The sequence below is a fragment of the Nymphalis io genome, chromosome Z, assembly GCF_905147045.1.
Source record: "Nymphalis io chromosome Z, ilAglIoxx1.1, whole genome shotgun sequence".
Lineage (NCBI taxonomy): Eukaryota > Metazoa > Arthropoda > Insecta > Lepidoptera > Nymphalidae > Nymphalis > Nymphalis io.
The window spans coordinates 1803792-1823359 of NC_065918.1; the positions used below are offsets into that span (position 1 = coordinate 1803792).

Consider the following 19568-nt stretch of genomic DNA (forward strand, 5'->3'; position numbering starts at 1 on the left):
TGTATATCGCAATGTCATCATATATAATAAAATAATTGCGGTAAATTAAATAAATCTAAGCAAGACAAATAACATTCTGTTATTATAATAATGCAATAAGTTGCAAGCCCATGGCCTCTTTATAATTCTTATGATTAGTACTTTACTTTTGGAAACACAAACGCCATTCTAGGTTTCCTATGCCTTTTATTAGACAAATCACAATCGCTAATAATAAGCATTTATTTATGCCGTTGTGTAAGATTTGTTAACCGGTAAGGTAACCGAAATCCACATCCCTCTTGTCAATGTCATTTAAGAGCCAAAAGACTGCAACATTGTATTTAAATAAAAATAACTTTTTAGGTTTGTTTGTTTGTTAGCTTTGTTAAATAAAAAGTACCAGACCAAAAACTGATTATTATTGAAATTGCTATTAGAGTAAAAATAAATAAAATTTAACCATCCTCTGCCTTACTGACACTTTAATGATTACTTAAGTTATTTTTCAATGTAATGTTTAACAAAATATTGAATAATAGTTAAACCCACAATGGCTTTAGTTTAATGAACCTTTCTGAGTGTACCAGACTTAGAGTTTAGACCCTTACCTAGCGCTTACTTTACGAATAAATTGACAAATTATAAATTGATTTAGATAAGTTTAATCTATGCTAATCAGCTGTCAAATACCTTGGTGTGAAATAATCAATTAATAGACAATAAGTTAAGATTGAAAAAAAAAAATTGTTATTTTTTCAGTCTTCTTTAAAAAAACTCTAAAAAACCTACGTACGTTTCCTCTCTAAATTTAAAGAAAACTTCTTAACATCTCTGGGACTGGAATTGTGAATGAATTAATTTGAATCATTATCGTTTATTATATTCATTCAATTAACACAATTGTACTACTATATATATATAATTATATTATAAATATATATAATTAATATTACTAATTTTACAATTTCGATTCTAAATAAAGTTAATTTTAAAACTACTGAACGGACTAATTTCTTTTACATTGTAGTAATACATTATATAACAATAATATTTGAATGAAGAGTATATATGAGTATTATTGATATTGCAGATACATTATGAAACTTACACTATAAATATAGTTAAATACTTGAAGGTTATATAACCTTAACATTATGATTAAGTACATGTATTAATTTGCGTAACAATATTCTGTATTGGCTTAATTATAACATTGTAAGACTTTATTATAATTTAATAAGATAGTGACAAATAATTTTACTCATCAAGGACGACATCCGGTAAGGCTATGGCCTCGTCATCATCATTAGACAAGACGGAAATATCAACTTTATTAGGATATTTGAAATGTTGTCCTAGACTTTTAATTGTTATATTGAATTCATATCCGGGAGATAAAAAGCGCTCCAGTCCGTTATCCCATGCTTGATTCTCTGCAGATTGGCAAAAAATCGCAAGGACTGGTGCCCTCAAGCAATATGGGTGCATATAATTCATTTTTTCAACATGAAATTCCTCATCTACTCCCCAATCCACGAGGTGAACGATAGCTCTTTCTTTTGGCTTTGTAACTTCTTTGATAAAAGCCCTTTCATATTTATTTTCGCAATCAACTTTCACGCACACTAATTTTCCTTCTACCAAGTGCTGCGGCAAAACAGAAGCTTCTCTTCCTGCGAAAAATGATATGATACCAATTTCTCTAAGGTATTTATCATAGTCGATAACTCGGGCAACATAGAATGCATTCAGTGAATCCCCTGATTGGACCCTCACATGAAGTGTTTCACCAATCGTAAGCTCTTTAAAATCAAAAAAAACTCTTTTGCCAAGTATGACAGGATTCTTAGCCATTTCTTCAATTGAGTGACCTATTGTTGCATATCCGTCGATAGCTAGCAGTATCGCAATGTTCTCTTCAGCAGAATTTATTAAATCAACCAGGATCTTATTTGGTTTCTTGCCCATCACTTTAATTTTAACAGGTTCCGATCCAACCAATTCTTTAAATGCATCGTTTGTCTGTGACGAAAAACCTTCAGATTCCATTGGGTAACAGTTAGCAAGCCGACAATTATATGCCAGAGGTGGTATATTTGCCATTTCTGGTGAGCATTCCCATATATACTCTATCGGAATTGATTTTTCCTTAAACCCATAATCAATCGCAAATACATCAAACGATAGATTATTATCAACCTTTAAAATCCGAGTAATTCGTCCTCTTATGTATTTACAACCCCCACGTGAATAATCCAAATTAAATATAACCAAATCCTGTACATTCAAGGATGTCGCCTTGGTTTTAGTTATCATGGACTCCCACTCTTGGATGATGGATTTATATTTTGTGGGCCGAACGTAAAAATCGTATGGATTTAAATAGTGCGTAATTTCCACTAAATGCACAGACTCCGTATCCAGTTCTACTGCACTTTCGATTTCCTCCATTTTAGTCTGGAGTGAATAAACAACATTTTAAAGATGATATAAAATATATCTTATCTTTTGTATCAAAATATGAAAAACAAATTACAGTTAGCTACCAAATATTTTTTTAGAAAACAAATGTCAATGTAATAAATTTGAAAGTAATATCTGAAATCTGAATCTATTTGATAGCTGTATTTAACAATACTTGTGACACACGACATTTAATAACATCAAGACAAAAAGTCGTAAAATTTAAGTTATTCATACAAAGTGCACTGAATAAATAATAATAGTAATGTAATCTCTAACAAGGGTTTTTTTTAATCTAATTTATACATGCGTAAAACAGCCATAAACAACGCAAAATAATAATTATTGAAATAAAACAATAATATAGAAATGAAGTATAGTATAATTTATATAATCAGAAATAATTCGCCACAATCAGAAATAAAGAAAAATGTTGTGTATTATCAGTTCAGTTGCATAAATATATTTTATTAAACCAACAAAAAAAATACATCAATATGCCCAGTTAATAAACGACACAAAACAAAACACATAGATAGGTGTACACAAATTATACTTGAAAATTTTACCTAGATATTCGCTGAGCAAATGGCGTAATGTAATTTGATTCTTATTTGATTTTCTTGATAATTATTTCGCTAAGCTCTTCAAATAGATTTATTTTATTATTCTTAATTTTTTTTTACAAAAACTTTCATATAAACCAATAAAGACAAAACGGTTAACTTAGATTTTGTTTGTAATGATATTATTCCAAGTCTTGTGGACCTATCTTTCGATTACCACAATATTACAGTTAAATCAATATGCTTATTTCTTAGACTGCAGTAAACTCCAATAGCGTTCTAATAACTAATAAGTAAGGGATCGATAATTGGACGCTGTGTTGCTAGAAAGGAGCTTTTTGTTTCTATTATAAGGTCTAATCACACTATTGCTCTTAAGAAGTGTAATAAAATTTTTAGTAAAACTATTAAATAAAAACAGCATAAAATGAAAACAGCATAAAATAATAAATAATAGTATAGTTAACATAACTTCACCGAAAACTTAAATATTTTAATTTGTTATGTTACATGCTGAATGACAGTTTATCTGATATTAATTTATCTTTCAAAGGAGAATAAACAAAAGTGGTCCAAACATCCACGACTAACGAGATCTATACTGATTAACACAACAAACTAAACAAAGTAACTTTTAGTATGACACAAAATTTTTTGTCAATAATGTAAAAAGTTAATATGAAAAATAATTATAGCTTGAATTTTTTTTTTCGCTACTATTTATATAAATTCGTTTTAATTATGCGCAGGTAGCTATTCTTTATGCGGCGCTAATGATGATTCATCGATAGCCTCGCGCAAATTGAAGATAGCACTATTTTATTCCTTTTGCACTCAGCAAATAATGAGCTAGAGCACTAACGCAATCGGTTTTTGCCTGAGTACCAGGTACCCAAGTATCTGGTACAGAATGCATATTTTTTGTTTCGGTCTGGTTATAATGACTCAGTATTTAGTAGACTGTTTTATTAATTAGGTCTCGTTAGTGGTAGACATTTTGACCAAGGTCCATACGTTTTTGGTCATTCTCCTTTAATTTAAAAAGGTTGACAAGTAAATAAAGCTTCGTCGTATATTATGTAACTTTTTGATGATGATCAGATAATCGTCAAAAGTGGTGATGTTATGCATGATTTAAACTAGTAATATTTTGTGTTGGCTAATATTGTTATTGTATAGTTTTATTCATTATTGCTGTATATAGTATGTATTTATATCATATACTTGTAATTTTGTATGTACTAATAATATAATTTATTTATTGATATATAATATGTGTATTTTATATTTACTTTGTTTATTGGTTTTGTTTTTATTAAACATTTATATTATTTTATTCATACCACCAACTACCTCATATCCAATCTGTAATTACTTACACCGTTGGTTGCCTGGAAGAGATCGCTATGTAGCGACAAGGTCGCCATAATTGTACATTCATTTAGGCAGTATTCATGTTTTGTATTTTTCTCTGAGGTGTGGTGTACAATAAAGTATAAAGTATAGTATACTCTGTATTAGCCACGGCTAACGTCATTATGTGATTTACGTCAGACGTCATTGTTGAGATGACTTAAAAATTAAAAACTCAAATCTTATGTTAGAAATAATATTTTATACATGTATATTTAATAAATTTATGTTATTACTTTGATTAGGTAATTTTCCCACGCTTAGTAAGAATTTAGAGGTAAAGTTTGTGAGGTTGTAGGGAGTAATCTCTGGATCTACTGAACCGATTTTGAAAATTCTTTTATCAATAGAAAGCCACATTATTTGTGAGTGTTATAGGCTATATATTAACCCGAAAATGAAATCGTGGTAGTCGGATTTGCAAAGTAAGTCGGAGAAAAACGGTCGAAGAAAACATTTCTTACGAACGCTGCCTTAACGAGGAGAGATATATGATTAAGTTCTAGAGAAAAGTTGTATAATGCCTACAAAAAAATCAGCGACAGCATATGTTTAACTTTTATATTTAAGTCACAAAAAGTAGTTTTTTATATTAAAAAATAATATTTAAATCGTCAGGGCATGTTTATTGGACATATTACCACAATGATGAATTCTTATTAAAATAAGTACACTTATCGTCTCAAGTGCTTAAAAGAAAACTTTCCCTTTTTACTGCATATAATTTGGACGAATGCTTAAAGAGATAATACAACATAGATATGGAACCGCGAACGTGTCGTTATCTCATCAATATTGAGCGATATTTCTATTAGACGGTTTTTTTCTACAACACGTCAATTTAGATAAAATTCGTTTTTTACAGTATGTTTTTTTGGTTGCAAAGTTTAGAGATAATTTAAAATATCAAATACGCAAGACAATTTATTAATGTTCGGCCAACGCGACTTTTGACAGTCAGGAAATAAATCATAGCTCATTCGAAAAAATATACGTAGGTATTATTTATAACATTCCTTGGGTATCGGTGTATATCGCAATGTCATCATATATAATAAAATAATTGCGGTAAATTAAATAAATCTAAGCAAGACAAATAACATTCTGTTATTATAATAATGCAATAAGTTGCAAGCCCATGGCCTCTTTATAATTCTTATGATTAGTACTTTACTTTTGGAAACACAAACGCCATTCTAGGTTTCCTATGCCTTTTATTAGACAAATCACAATCGCTAATAATAAGCATTTATTTATGCCGTTGTGTAAGATTTGTTAACCGGTAAGGTAACCGAAATCCACATCCCTCTTGTCAATGTCATTTAAGAGCCAAAAGACTGCAACATTGTATTTAAATAAAAATAACTTTTTAGGTTTGTTTGTTTGTTGGCTTTGTTAAATAAAAAGTACCAGACCAAAAACTGATTATTATTGAAATTGCTATTAGAGTAAAAATAAATAAAATTTAACCATCCTCTGCCTTACTGACACTTTAATGATTACTTAAGTTATTTTTCAATGTAATGTTTAACAAAAGATTGAATAATAGTTAAACCCACAATGGCTTTAGTTTAATGAACCTTTCTGAGTGTACCAGACTTAGAGTTTAGACCCTTACCTAGCGCTTACTTTACGAATAAATTGACAAATTATAAATTGATTTAGATAAGTTTAATCTATGCTAATCAGCTGTCAAATACCTTGGTGTGAAATAATCAATTAATAGACAATAAGTTAAGATTGAAAAAAAAAAATTGTTATTTTTTCAGTCTTCTTTAAAAAAACTCTAAAAAACCTACGTACGTTTCCTCTCTAAATTTAAAGAAAACTTCTTAACATCTCTGGGACTGGAATTGTGAATGAATTAATTTGAATCATTATCGTTTATTATATTCATTCAATTAACACAATTGTACTACTATATATATATAATTATATTATAAATATATATAATTAATATTACTAATTTTACAATTTCGATTCTAAATAAAGTTAATTTTAAAACTACTGAACGGACTAATTTCTTTTACATTGTAGAATACATTATGTAACAATAATATTTGAATGAAGAGTATATATGAGTATTATTGATATTGCAGATACATTATGAAACTTACACTATAAATATAGTTAAATACTTGAAGGTTATATAACCTTAACATTATGATTAACTACATGTATTAATTTGCGTAACAATATTCTGTATTGGCTTAATTATAACATTGTAAGACTTTATTATAATTTAATAAGATAGTGACAAATAATTTTACTCATCAAGGACGACATCCGGTAAGGCTATGGCCTCGTCATCATCATTAGACAAGACGGAAATATCAACTTTATTAGGATATTTGAAATGTTGTCCTAGACTTTTAATTGTTATATTGAATTCATATCCGGGAGATAAAAAGCGCTCCAGTCCGTTATCCCATGCTTGATTCTCTGCAGATTGGCAAAAAATCGCAAGGACTGGTGCCCTCAAGCAATATGGGTGCATATAATTCATTTTTTCAACATGAAATTCCTCATCTACTCCCCAATCCACGAGGTGAACGATAGCTCTTTCTTTTGGCTTTGTAACTTCTTTGATAAAAGCCCTTTCATATTTATTTTCGCTATCAACTTTCACGCACACTAATTTTCCTTCTACCAAGTGCTGCGGCAAAACAGAAGCTTCTCTTCCTGCGAAAAATGATATGATATCAATTTCTCTAAGATATTTATCATAGTCGATAACTCGGGCAACATAGAATGCATTCAGTGAATCCCCTGATTGGACCCTCACATGAAGTGTTTCACCAATCGTAAGCTCTTTAAAATCAAAAAAAACTCTTTTGCCAAGTATGACAGGATTCTTAGCCATTTCTTCAATTGAGTGACCTATTGTTGCATATCCGTCGATAGCTAGCAGTATCGCAATGTCCTCTTCAGCAGAATTTATTAAATCAACCAGGATCTTATTTGGTTTCTTGCCCATCACTTTAATTTTAACAGGTTCCGATCCAACCAATTCTTTAAATGCATCGTTTGTCTGTGACGAAAAACCTTCAGATTCCATTGGGTAACAGTTAGCAAGCCGACAATTATATGCCAGAGGTGGTATATTTGCCATTTCTGGTGAGCATTCCCATATATACTCTATCGGAATTGATTTTTCCTTAAACCCATAATCAATCGCAAATACATCAAACGATAGATTATTATCAACCTTTAAAATCCGAGTAATTCGTCCTCTTATGTATTTACAACCCCCACGTGAATAATCCAAATTAAATATAACCAAATCCTGTACATTCAAGGATGTCGCCTTGGTTTTAGTTATCATGGACTCCCACTCTTGGATGATGGATTTATATTTTGTGGGCCGAACGTAAAAATCGTATGGATTTAAATAGTGCGTAATTTCCACTAAATGCACAGACTCCGTATCCAGTTCTACTGCACTTTCGATTTCCTCCATTTTAGTCTGGAGTGAATAAACAACATTTTAAAGATGATATAAAATATATCTTATCTTTTGTATCAAAATATGAAAAACAAATTACAGTTAGCTACCAAATATTTTTTTAGAAAACAAATGTCAATGTAATAAATTTGAAAGTAATATCTGAAATCTGAATCTATTTGATAGCTGTATTTAACAATACTTGTGACACACGACATTTAATAACATCAAGACAAAAAGTCGTAAAATTTAAGTTATTCATACAAAGTGCACTGAATAAATAATAATAGTAATGTAATCTCTAACAAGGGTTTTTTTTAATCTAATTTATACATGCGTAAAACAGCCATAAACAACGCAAAATAATAATTATTGAAATAAAACAATAATATAGAAATGAAGTATAGTATAATTTATATAATCAGAAATAATTCGCCACAATCAGAAATAAAGAAAAATGTTGTGTATTATCAGTTCAGTTGCATAAATATATTTTATTAAACCAACAAAAAAAAATACATCAATATGCCCAGTTAATAAACGACACAAAACAAAACACATAGATAGGTGTACACAAATTATACTTGAAAATTTTACCTAGATATTCGCTGAGCAAATGGCGTAATGTAATTTGATTCTTATTTGATTTTCTTGATAATTATTTCGCTAAGCTCTTCAAATAGATTTATTTTATTATTCTTAATTTTTTTTTACAAAAACTTTCATATAAACCAATAAAGACAAAACGGTTAACTTAGATTTTGTTTGTAATGATATTATTCCAAGTCTTGTGGACCTATCTTTCGATTACCACAATATTACAGTTAAATCAATATGCTTATTTCTTAGACTGCAGTAAACTCCAATAGCGTTCTAATAACTAATAAGTAAGGGATCGATAATTGGACGCTGTGTTGCTAGAAAGGAGCTTTTTGTTTCTATTATAAGGTCTAATCACACTATTGCTCTTAAGAAGTGTAATAAAATTTTTAGTAAAACTATTAAATAAAAACAGCATAAAATGAAAACAGCATAAAATAATAAATAATAGTATAGTTAACATAACTTCACCGAAAACTTAAATATTTTAATTTGTTATGTTACATGCTGAATGACAGTTTATCTGATATTAATTTATCTTTCAAAGGAGAATAAACAAAAGTGGTCCAAACATCCACGACTAACGAGATCTATACTGATTAACACAACAAACTAAACAAAGTAACTTTTAGTATGACACAAAATTTTTTGTCAATAATGTAAAAAGTTAATATGAAAAATAATTATAGCTTGAATTTTTTTTTTCGCTACTATTTATATAAATTCGTTTTAATTATGCGCAGGTAGCTATTCTTTATGCGGCGCTAATGATGATTCATCGATAGCCTCGCGCAAATTGAAGATAGCACTATTTTATTCCTTTTGCACTCAGCAAATAATGAGCTAGAGCACTAACGCAATCGGTTTTTGCCTGAGTACCAGGTACCCAAGTATCTGGTACAGAATGCATATTTTTTGTTTCGGTCTGGTTATAATGACTCAGTATTTAGTAGACTGTTTTATTAATTAGGTCTCGTTAGTGGTAGACATTTTGACCAAGGTCCATACGTTTTTGGTCATTCTCCTTTAATTTAAAAAGGTTGACAAGTAAATAAAGCTTCGTCGTATATTATGTAACTTTTTGATGATGATCAGATAATCGTCAAAAGTGGTGATGTTATGCATGATTTAAACTAGTAATATTTTGTGTTGGCTAATATTGTTATTGTATAGTTTTATTCATTATTGCTGTATATAGTATGTATTTATATCATATACTTGTAATTTTGTATGTACTAATAATATAATTTATTTATTGATATATAATATGTGTATTTTATATTTACTTTGTTTATTGGTTTTGTTTTTATTAAACATTTATATTATTTTATTCATACCACCAACTACCTCATATCCAATCTGTAATTACTTACACCGTTGGTTGCCTGGAAGAGATCGCTATGTAGCGACAAGGTCGCCATAATTGTACATTCATTTAGGCAGTATTCATGTTTTGTATTTTTCTCTGAGGTGTGGTGTACAATAAAGTATAAAGTATAGTATACTCTGTATTAGCCACGGCTAACGTCATTATGTGATTTACGTCAGACGTCATTGTTGAGATGACTTAAAAATTAAAAACTCAAATCTTATGTTAGAAATAATATTTTATACATGTATATTTAATAAATTTATGTTATTACTTTGATTAGGTAATTTTCCCACGCTTAGTAAGAATTTAGAGGTAAAGTTTGTGAGGTTGTAGGGAGTAATCTCTGGATCTACTGAACCGATTTTGAAAATTCTTTTATCAATAGAAAGCCACATTATTTGTGAGTGTTATAGGCTATATATTAACCCGAAAATGAAATCGTGGTAGTCGGATTTGCAAAGTAAGTCGGAGAAAAACGGTCGAAGAAAACATTTCTTACGAACGCTGCCTTAACGAGGAGAGATATATGATTAAGTTCTAGAGAAAAGTTGTATAATGCCTACAAAAAAATCAGCGACAGCATATGTTTAACTTTTATATTTAAGTCACAAAAAGTAGTTTTTTATATTAAAAAATAATATTTAAATCGTCAGGGCATGTTTATTGGACATATTACCACAATGATGAATTCTTATTAAAATAAGTACTTATTTTAATAAGAATTCTTACCGTCTTATCGTCTCAAGTGCTTAAAAGAAAACTTTTCCCTTTTACTGCATATAATTTGGACGAATGCTTAAAGAGATAATACAACATAGATATGGAACCGCGAACGTGTCGTTATCTCATCAATATTGAGCGATATTTCTATTAGACGGTTTTTTTCTACAACACGTCAATTTAGATAAAATTCGTTTTTTACAGTATGTTTTTTTGGTTGCAAAGTTTAGAGATAATTTAAAATATCAAATACGCAAGACAATTTATTAATGTTCGGCCAACGCGACTTTTGACAGTCAGGAAATAAATCATAGCTCATTCGAAAAAATATACGTAGGTATTATTTATAACATTCCTTGGGTATCGGTGTATATCGCAATGTCATCATATATAATAAAATAATTGCGGTAAATTAAATAAATCTAAGCAAGACAAATAACATTCTGTTATTATAATAATGCAATAAGTTGCAAGCCCATGGCCTCTTTATAATTCTTATGATTAGTACTTTACTTTTGGAAACACAAACGTCATTCTAGGTTTCCTATGCCTTTTATTAGACAAATCACAATCGCTAATAATAAGCATTTATTTATGCCGTTGTGTAAGATTTGTTAACCGGTAAGGTAACCGAAATCCACATCCCTCTTGTCAATGTCATTTAAGAGCCAAAAGACTGCAACATTGTATTTAAATAAAAATAACTTTTTAGGTTTGTTTGTTTGTTGGCTTTGTTAAATAAAAAGTACCAGACCAAAAACTGATTATTATTGAAATTGCTATTAGAGTAAAAATAAATAAAATTTAACCATCCTCTGCCTTACTGACACTTTAATGATTACTTAAGTTATTTTTCAATGTAATGTTTAACAAAAGATTGAATAATAGTTAAACCCACAATGGCTTTAGTTTAATGAACCTTTCTGAGTGTACCAGACTTAGAGTTTAGACCCTTACCTAGCGCTTACTTTACGAATAAATTGACAAATTATAAATTGATTTAGATAAGTTTAATCTATGCTAATCAGCTGTCAAATACCTTGGTGTGAAATAATCAATTAATAGACAATAAGTTAAGATTGAAAAAAAAAAAATTGTTATTTTTTCAGTCTTCTTTAAAAAAACTCTAAAAAACCTACGTACGTTTCCTCTCTAAATTTAAAGAAAACTTCTTAACATCTCTGGGACTGGAATTGTGAATGAATTAATTTGAATCATTATCGTTTATTATATTCATTCAATTAACACAATTGTACTACTATATATATATAATTATATTATAAATATATATAATTAATATTACTAATTTTACAATTTCGATTCTAAATAAAGTTAATTTTAAAACTACTGAACGGACTAATTTCTTTTACATTGTAGAATACATTATGTAACAATAATATTTGAATGAAGAGTATATATGAGTATTATTGATATTGCAGATACATTATGAAACTTACACTATAAATATAGTTAAATACTTGAAGGTTATATAACCTTAACATTATGATTAAGTACATGTATTAATTTGCGTAACAATATTCTGTATTGGCTTAATTATAACATTGTAAGACTTTATTATAATTTAATAAGATAGTGACAAATAATTTTACTCATCAAGGACGACATCCGGTAAGGCTATGGCCTCGTCATCATCATTAGACAAGACGGAAATATCAACTTTATTAGGATATTTGAAATGTTGTCCTAGACTTTTAATTGTTATATTGAATTCATATCCGGGAGATAAAAAGCGCTCCAGTCCGTTATCCCATGCTTGATTCTCTGCAGATTGGCAAAAAATCGCAAGGACTGGTGCCCTCAAGCAATATGGGTGCATATAATTCATTTTTTCAACATGAAATTCCTCATCTACTCCCCAATCCACGAGGTGAACGATAGCTCTTTCTTTTGGCTTTGTAACTTCTTTGATAAAAGCCCTTTCATATTTATTTTCGCTATCAACTTTCACGCACACTAATTTTCCTTCTACCAAGTGCTGCGGCAAAACAGAAGCTTCTCTTCCTGCGAAAAATGATATGATATCAATTTCTCTAAGGTATTTATCATAGTCGATAACTCGGGCAACATAGAATGCATTCAGTGAATCCCCTGATTGGACCCTCACATGAAGTGTTTCACCAATCGTAAGCTCTTTAAAATCAAAAAAAACTCTTTTGCCAAGTATGACAGGATTCTTAGCCATTTCTTCAATTGAGTGACCTATTGTTGCATATCCGTCGATAGCTAGCAGTATCGCAATGTCCTCTTCAGCAGAATTTATTAAATCAACCAGGATCTTATTTGGTTTCTTGCCCATCACTTTAATTTTAACAGGTTCCGATCCAACCAATTCTTTAAATGCATCGTTTGTCTGTGACGAAAAACCTTCAGATTCCATTGGGTAACAGTTAGCAAGCCGACAATTATATGCCAGTGGTGGTATATTTGCCATTTCTGGTGAGCATTCCCATATATACTCTATCGGAATTGATTTTTCCTTAAACCCATAATCAATCGCAAATACATCAAACGATAGATTATTATCAACCTTTAAAATCCGAGTAATTCGTCCTCTTATGTATTTACAACCCCCACGTGAATAATCCAAATTAAATATAACCAAATCCTGTACATTCAAGGATGTCGCCTTGGTTTTAGTTATCATGGACTCCCACTCTTGGATGATGGATTTATATTTTGTGGGCCGAACGTAAAAATCGTATGGATTTAAATAGTGCGTAATTTCCACTAAATGCACAGACTCCGTATCCAGTTCTACTGCACTTTCGATTTCCTCCATTTTAGTCTGGAGTGAATAAACAACATTTTAAAGATGATATAAAATATATCTTATCTTTTGTATCAAAATATGAAAAACAAATTACAGTTAGCTACCAAATATTTTTTTAGAAAACAAATGTCAATGTAATAAATTTGAAAGTAATATCTGAAATCTGAATCTATTTGATAGCTGTATTTAACAATACTTGTGACACACGACATTTAATAACATCAAGACAAAAAGTCGTAAAATTTAAGTTATTCATACAAAGTGCACTGAATAAATAATAATAGTAATGTAATCTCTAACAAGGGTTTTTTTTAATCTAATTTATACATGCGTAAAACAGCCATAAACAACGCAAAATAATAATTATTGAAATAAAACAATAATATAGAAATGAAGTATAGTATAATTTATATAATCAGAAATAATTCGCCACAATCAGAAATAAAGAAAAATGTTGTGTATTATCAGTTCAGTTGCATAAATATATTTTATTAAACCAACAAAAAAAAATACATCAATATGCCCAGTTAATAAACGACACAAAACAAAACACATAGATAGGTGTACACAAATTATACTTGAAAATTTTACCTAGATATTCGCTGAGCAAATGGCGTAATGTAATTTGATTCTTATTTGATTTTCTTGATAATTATTTCGCTAAGCTCTTCAAATAGATTTATTTTATTATTCTTAATTTTTTTTTACAAAAACTTTCATATAAACCAATAAAGACAAAACGGTTAACTTAGATTTTCTTTGTAATGATATTATTCCAAGTCTTGTGGACCTATCTTTCGATTACCACAATATTACAGTTAAATCAATATGCTTATTTCTTAGACTGCAGTAAACTCCAATAGCGTTCTAATAACTAATAAGTAAGGGATCGATAATTGGACGCTGTGTTGCTAGAAAGGAGCTTTTTGTTTCGCTAAAGATGCACTTATGTTTTTGTCTTATCAAATAATAGAAAGTGCATTAATTCAAAACAAAAACATGGGTATTTTTATATTTTTAAAATACATTTTCGCCAAGTCACATCTTATATTATAAGGTCTAATCACACTATTGCTCTTAAGAAGTGTAATAAAATTTTTAGTAAAACTATTAAATGAAAAGAGCATAAAATAATAAATAATAGTATAGTTAACATAACTTCACCGAAAACTTAAATATTTTAATTTGTTATGTTACATGCTGAATGACAGTTTATCTGATATTAATTTATCTTTCAAAGGAGAATAAACAAAAGTGGTCCAAACATCCACGACTAACGAGATCTATACTGATTAACGCAACAAACTAAACAAAGTAACTTTTAGTATGACACAAAATTTTTTGTCAATAATGTAAAAAGTTAATATGAAAAATAATTATACCTTAAATTTTTTTTTTCGCTACTATTTATATAAATTCGTTTTAATTATGCGCAGGTAGCTATTCTTTATGCGGCGCTAATGATGATTCATCGATAGCCTCGCGCAAATTGAAGATAGCACTATTTTATTCCTTTTGCACTCAGCAAATAATGCGCTAGAGCACTAACGCAATCGGTTTTTGCCTGAGTACCAGGTACCCAAGTATCTGGTACAGAATGCATATTTTTTGTTTCGGTCTGGTTATAATGACTCAGTACTTAGTAGACTGTTTTATTACTTAGGTCTCGTTAGTGGATGACATTTTGACCAAGGTCCATACGTTTTTGTTCATTCTCCTTTAATTTAAAAAGGTTGACAAGTAAATAAAGCTTCGTCGTATATTATGTAACTTTTTGATGATGATCAGATAATCGTCAAAAGTGGTGATGTTATGCATGATTTAAACTAGCAATATTTTGTGTTGGCTAATATTGTTATTGTATAGTTTTATTCATTGTTGCTGTATATAGTATGTATTTATATCATATACTTGTAATTTTGTATGTACTAATAATATAATTTATTTATTGATATATAATATGTGTATTTTATATTTACTTTGTTTATTGGTTTTGTTTTTATTAAACATTTATATTATTTTATTCATACCACCAACTACCTCATATCCAATCTGTAATTACTTACACCGTTGGTTGCCTGGAAGAGATCGCTATGTAGCGACAAGGTCGCCATAATTGTACATTCATTTAGGCAGTATTCATGTTTTGTATTTTTGTCTGAGGTGTGGTGTACAATAAAGTATAAAGTATAGTATACTCTGTATTAGCCACGGCTAACGTCATTATGTGATTTACGTCAGACGTCATTGTTGAGATGACTTAAAAATTAAAAACTCAAATCTTATGTTAGAAATAATATTTTATACATGTATATTTAATAAATATATGTTATTACTTTGATTAGGTAATTTTCCCACGCTTAGTAAGAATTTAATACAGTCACTGAATAAACTTAAATGTGATATTTTGTGAATCTCATTGATTACTTCAGATTGCAAGGCCTGGTGTTAGTATATTGATTATTAAGATAGGCAGATGGGCTACCTGACTTGATAATACGAGGTGGTTGCCATCACCTATAGACCAGTGTTTACACTGGCTCAATCATCCTTTTAACCGGCACTAGAACAAGTGATGAACGGGTGACACTTATGCTATCTAGCTACATGTAATAACCGTCCGGAACATTTCAACATAATTTCAAATTATTTATAAAGTCAAATATCATTTCTAATAAAATAGTATTTCTGTATCCCGCACAGCCTGCACTTGGAAAGCCCATAGTATTAGAGGTAGGTATTTGAATGATTGAATCACAGTACAGTAACAGTAACAGCCTGTTAATGTCCCACTGCCTTCCCTTTTGAGGAGAAGGTTTTGGAGCTTATTCCACCACACTGCTCCAATGCGGGTTGGTAGAATACACATGTGGCAGGATTTCAATTAAATTAGACACATGCAGGTTTCCTCACTATGTTTTCCTTCACCGTCAAGCACGAGATGAATTTTGAACAGAAATTAAGCACATGAAAATTCAGAGAAATTATTTTAGAGAGATAGTAGAGTACATTTCATGCCTCAAATAAACTTTTTAACAATTATTATTTAAAAAAAAGAATTGTTACAAAGTTTACTTTTGCAAAATTTACGAATATTCTAAATTATCAAATGTTGCAAGGAATAAAACATTATTTACTGAATTAAATCTATTTAATCACTTTCCCTGATACAAATCTACCACAAGATTACCATTGAGAATAAATAAGCTTAATCTCTATTATATTTATTTTCCATTGGTATTAATTCAACGGAAATTATATTTTATAAAGAGTTTAAAAAAAAAAAGGGTAAAAAATAAAAAAGGGTAAAAATAATTAAAACTATTGAGTACATAAACTTATTTATGTGTTTTTTTATCCTTTCTTTTTCTTTCCTTTATCCTTTTGGTTATCCTATTTCATATTATTCATCAAAATTCATCAAAACATATCAAATCATTAAACTTTTAACAAAATAAATAATAAAATTAGAAATACAAAAGTATAACTTATGTGAAACATTTATTCGCTAGCTTTGGAAGAATTACCTTGTAATGGTAATATTTTTACTATATTTGGAGATTCAAACTGCTTACCCAGCTTTTTAATTTGAATAAGAAATTCAAACCCTGGATACAAAAAGCGATGTAGTCCATTGTCCCATAATTGTTTTTCCTCAGATGAACAATAAATAGCTATAACTGGCATTTTTAAGAATCGTTCAGGTATCGGTCTCATATTCATTTTATGTACTTGTTCTTCTTTTCCCCAATCTACAAGTTTAACTATGGCCTTTGTGTCGGGAACTGTAATTTCTTTAATGATTGCTCTTTCATAATCACCTAAATCATTTTTAACACACACAGGTGTATTCAATTTTAATCTACCTTCTTTAAGTTTAGGTTCTTTTTTTGTATAATATGTCATTGTATTATATTCTTGCATATAATTATGGTAATCATTAACTTCAGCCACATAAAATGCATCAAGTGATTTACCACTTTGTACTCTTACATGTAATGTTTCATTAATATTTATATTTTTAAATGTCAAATATATTTTTTGTATTTTAAATGCAGCCATCGTATTAATAGCATTATGAACATAGCCCAAAGTGGAATATCCAGTCAAAGCCATCAAAGTAGCAATGTCATTTGGGTTTGAATTTATCAATTCTACAAAAAGCTTATCAAATGTCCTGTCTAAAATTATCATCTTGGCTCTTTCATTTTTAACATAATCTTTGAATGCATCAATAGTTTCTTTAGACCAATCCTTACTTCTACCTAATGGAGCACAGTTTGATAGTTGACAAAGTAAAGCTAAAGGTGGAATTTTGGACAAATCTTGTTCACATTCCCAAATATGGTCTATTGACACTGATCTATGAAAGTATCCATAGTCAACAGCAAATATATTGTGACCATTTTCATTATCTGCATGGCATATTCTTCCTCTGGCATATTTTGCATCTTTACCTGTCTGTCCTATATTATAAATAACAAAATTCTGTTTACTCACAGAGCATGGTCTAGTTGTTGGTTTTGTTACTTCTAACTTCTCAATAAATGCCCTACATTTAGTCGGACGGACATAAAAATTATGAGGATTTATTACATGAATTATATGTACCCAGTGTTCAGTTAGAACATCAAATTTAGTGACATTAATATCGTGCATTATTAATTCAAGTTCCTCCATTTTATATCTGTAAAATAATAACACCAATTAAAGAGTTGGTTCAAATAATTTGTCTTATTATTAGTCATCAGTCATATTAAATTAAATTAAAAATGATACAATAACTTTTATTAAGAATAAAAAACCCTGATTTTTCCTTTGTTTGTTTAAGAAAAGGAAATTAAATCCATCAATAAATTATGTTCAGATTTGATGCAGACAGCTATCGTTATTTAACTCTCCCATAAAAAAAAACAAGTCTCAAAAGATAGTGTTTGTTCCTTTGAACAGAAATAGTATAAAGAAATTTTAAAGGATATTGGAAGCATTGACTGGAAGAATTCTCTTACCGTCAACTCTTAATATTGATAGAAGCCAATAATTATTAATAATTCCTTTACAAAAGAACTCCATACGATATGTAATATAGAACTCTACAATAAAAGCATATGTAAGTACGCTAAAGTATAATATAAAATAATGGCCACTGGTCATACAAAAAAGGTGCCCTCCAAATATAAATTTAGGACACTTAAAAAAAATGACGAATTTTAACCACTTATGTTTAAGTGTTTGATTTGGAAGCCGCATTTATTATCGGTAATGAATATTGAATGAATATGAATTCTTAAATCAGATTGATGGATATGGATGATCCATATGAACTAAACAATTAAAAGTAACGTCCGATATTAATAAATAATTCACATACTTATAATATTATAATAAGTAATTTAAAATGCTTATTTTAACGAATTACCTACCTTTTAATTATATTTTTATATTCAGAAGATTTTTGTAAATGTATTAAAGTTGCAATAATTATTTTTAAAAACTTATATCTATTTAAACTACGATTAAACAACAAAGTACGGACCAGCAATATTTCAAATAAAAGACAACAGATACTGGACTCTGACAGTGTTCACAATCACAACCTAAAGGCAGGCAGTTATCGTACCAGGGCCGTAAAATTATCGTATATGGATCAAAAATATCGTACAACCGGATAATGATTATAATACATTAATAAAAAAATAATAATGTGTTGCTTTATAGTTTAAATCAGTTGTAAACTAAAAAAATAACCAAACAAACAAAAAATATGTTTATGTATATGAACAATATTTAATGTATATGTTATCATTTTTTAACGTAAAAATTATAAGGTAGGTTTATTTTCTTTTTTAATAAAAATTAAAAATTAAAAATTATCAAAGGATAGATACAAATGAAATCAGGCATATTTTTCGAAATTCTAACAACACAAATATCTATAAACTTAACATTTTATATACTATTTTTAATCTTGTTGTAAAAGACAAACAAAATCATCAAGAAATGATGTATATCAAAAACACAGTAGCTACCAACACTTCGCATAAAACTAAGATATCGATTATCGATATCGATCGCTTATCGAAAGACAGTAGCCATTTTGCATCATAATGGAAATTATCGTACAGACCACGTACGATAGTAGTGTAATATCGTACGTAGTTATGAAATTATCTTACTTGTACGATAATTATCGTACGGTTGCGAACCCATTAATTT

General features: G+C 29.2%; 4 protein-coding genes across 4 annotated transcripts; all 4 read right to left on the reverse strand.

Annotated features, from left to right (window-relative positions):
* Positions 1–1239: 1239 nt before the first annotated feature.
* On the reverse strand, positions 1240–3282 carry LOC126780589 (uncharacterized). Its single transcript, XM_050505191.1, has 2 exons — positions 3015–3282; positions 1240–2439 (listed from the first exon to the last, which is right to left on the reverse strand). The coding sequence occupies exon 2, from the start codon at positions 2431–2433 to the stop codon at positions 1240–1242; it is 1194 nt and encodes a 397-aa protein (XP_050361148.1). The 5' UTR covers positions 2434–2439; positions 3015–3282.
* Positions 3283–6496: 3214 nt separating this feature from the next.
* LOC126780693 (uncharacterized) lies at positions 6497–8739 on the reverse strand. Its single transcript, XM_050505324.1, has 2 exons — positions 8467–8739; positions 6497–7890 (listed from the first exon to the last, which is right to left on the reverse strand). Exon 2 carries the CDS (start codon positions 7882–7884, stop codon positions 6691–6693), a length of 1194 nt encoding a protein of 397 aa, XP_050361281.1. The 5' UTR covers positions 7885–7890; positions 8467–8739; the 3' UTR covers positions 6497–6690.
* Positions 8740–12093: 3354 nt separating this feature from the next.
* LOC126780692 (uncharacterized) lies at positions 12094–14099 on the reverse strand. Its single transcript, XM_050505323.1, has 2 exons — positions 13944–14099; positions 12094–13367 (listed from the first exon to the last, which is right to left on the reverse strand). The coding sequence occupies exon 2, from the start codon at positions 13359–13361 to the stop codon at positions 12168–12170; it is 1194 nt and encodes a 397-aa protein (XP_050361280.1). The 5' UTR covers positions 13362–13367; positions 13944–14099; the 3' UTR covers positions 12094–12167.
* A 2754-nt stretch (positions 14100–16853) lies between these two features.
* LOC126780573 (maternal protein tudor) lies at positions 16854–18965 on the reverse strand. Its single transcript, XM_050505170.1, has 2 exons — positions 18776–18965; positions 16854–18039 (listed from the first exon to the last, which is right to left on the reverse strand). The coding sequence occupies exon 2, from the start codon at positions 18030–18032 to the stop codon at positions 16854–16856; it is 1179 nt and encodes a 392-aa protein (XP_050361127.1). The 5' UTR covers positions 18033–18039; positions 18776–18965.
* Between the last annotated feature and the right edge of the window lie 603 nt (positions 18966–19568).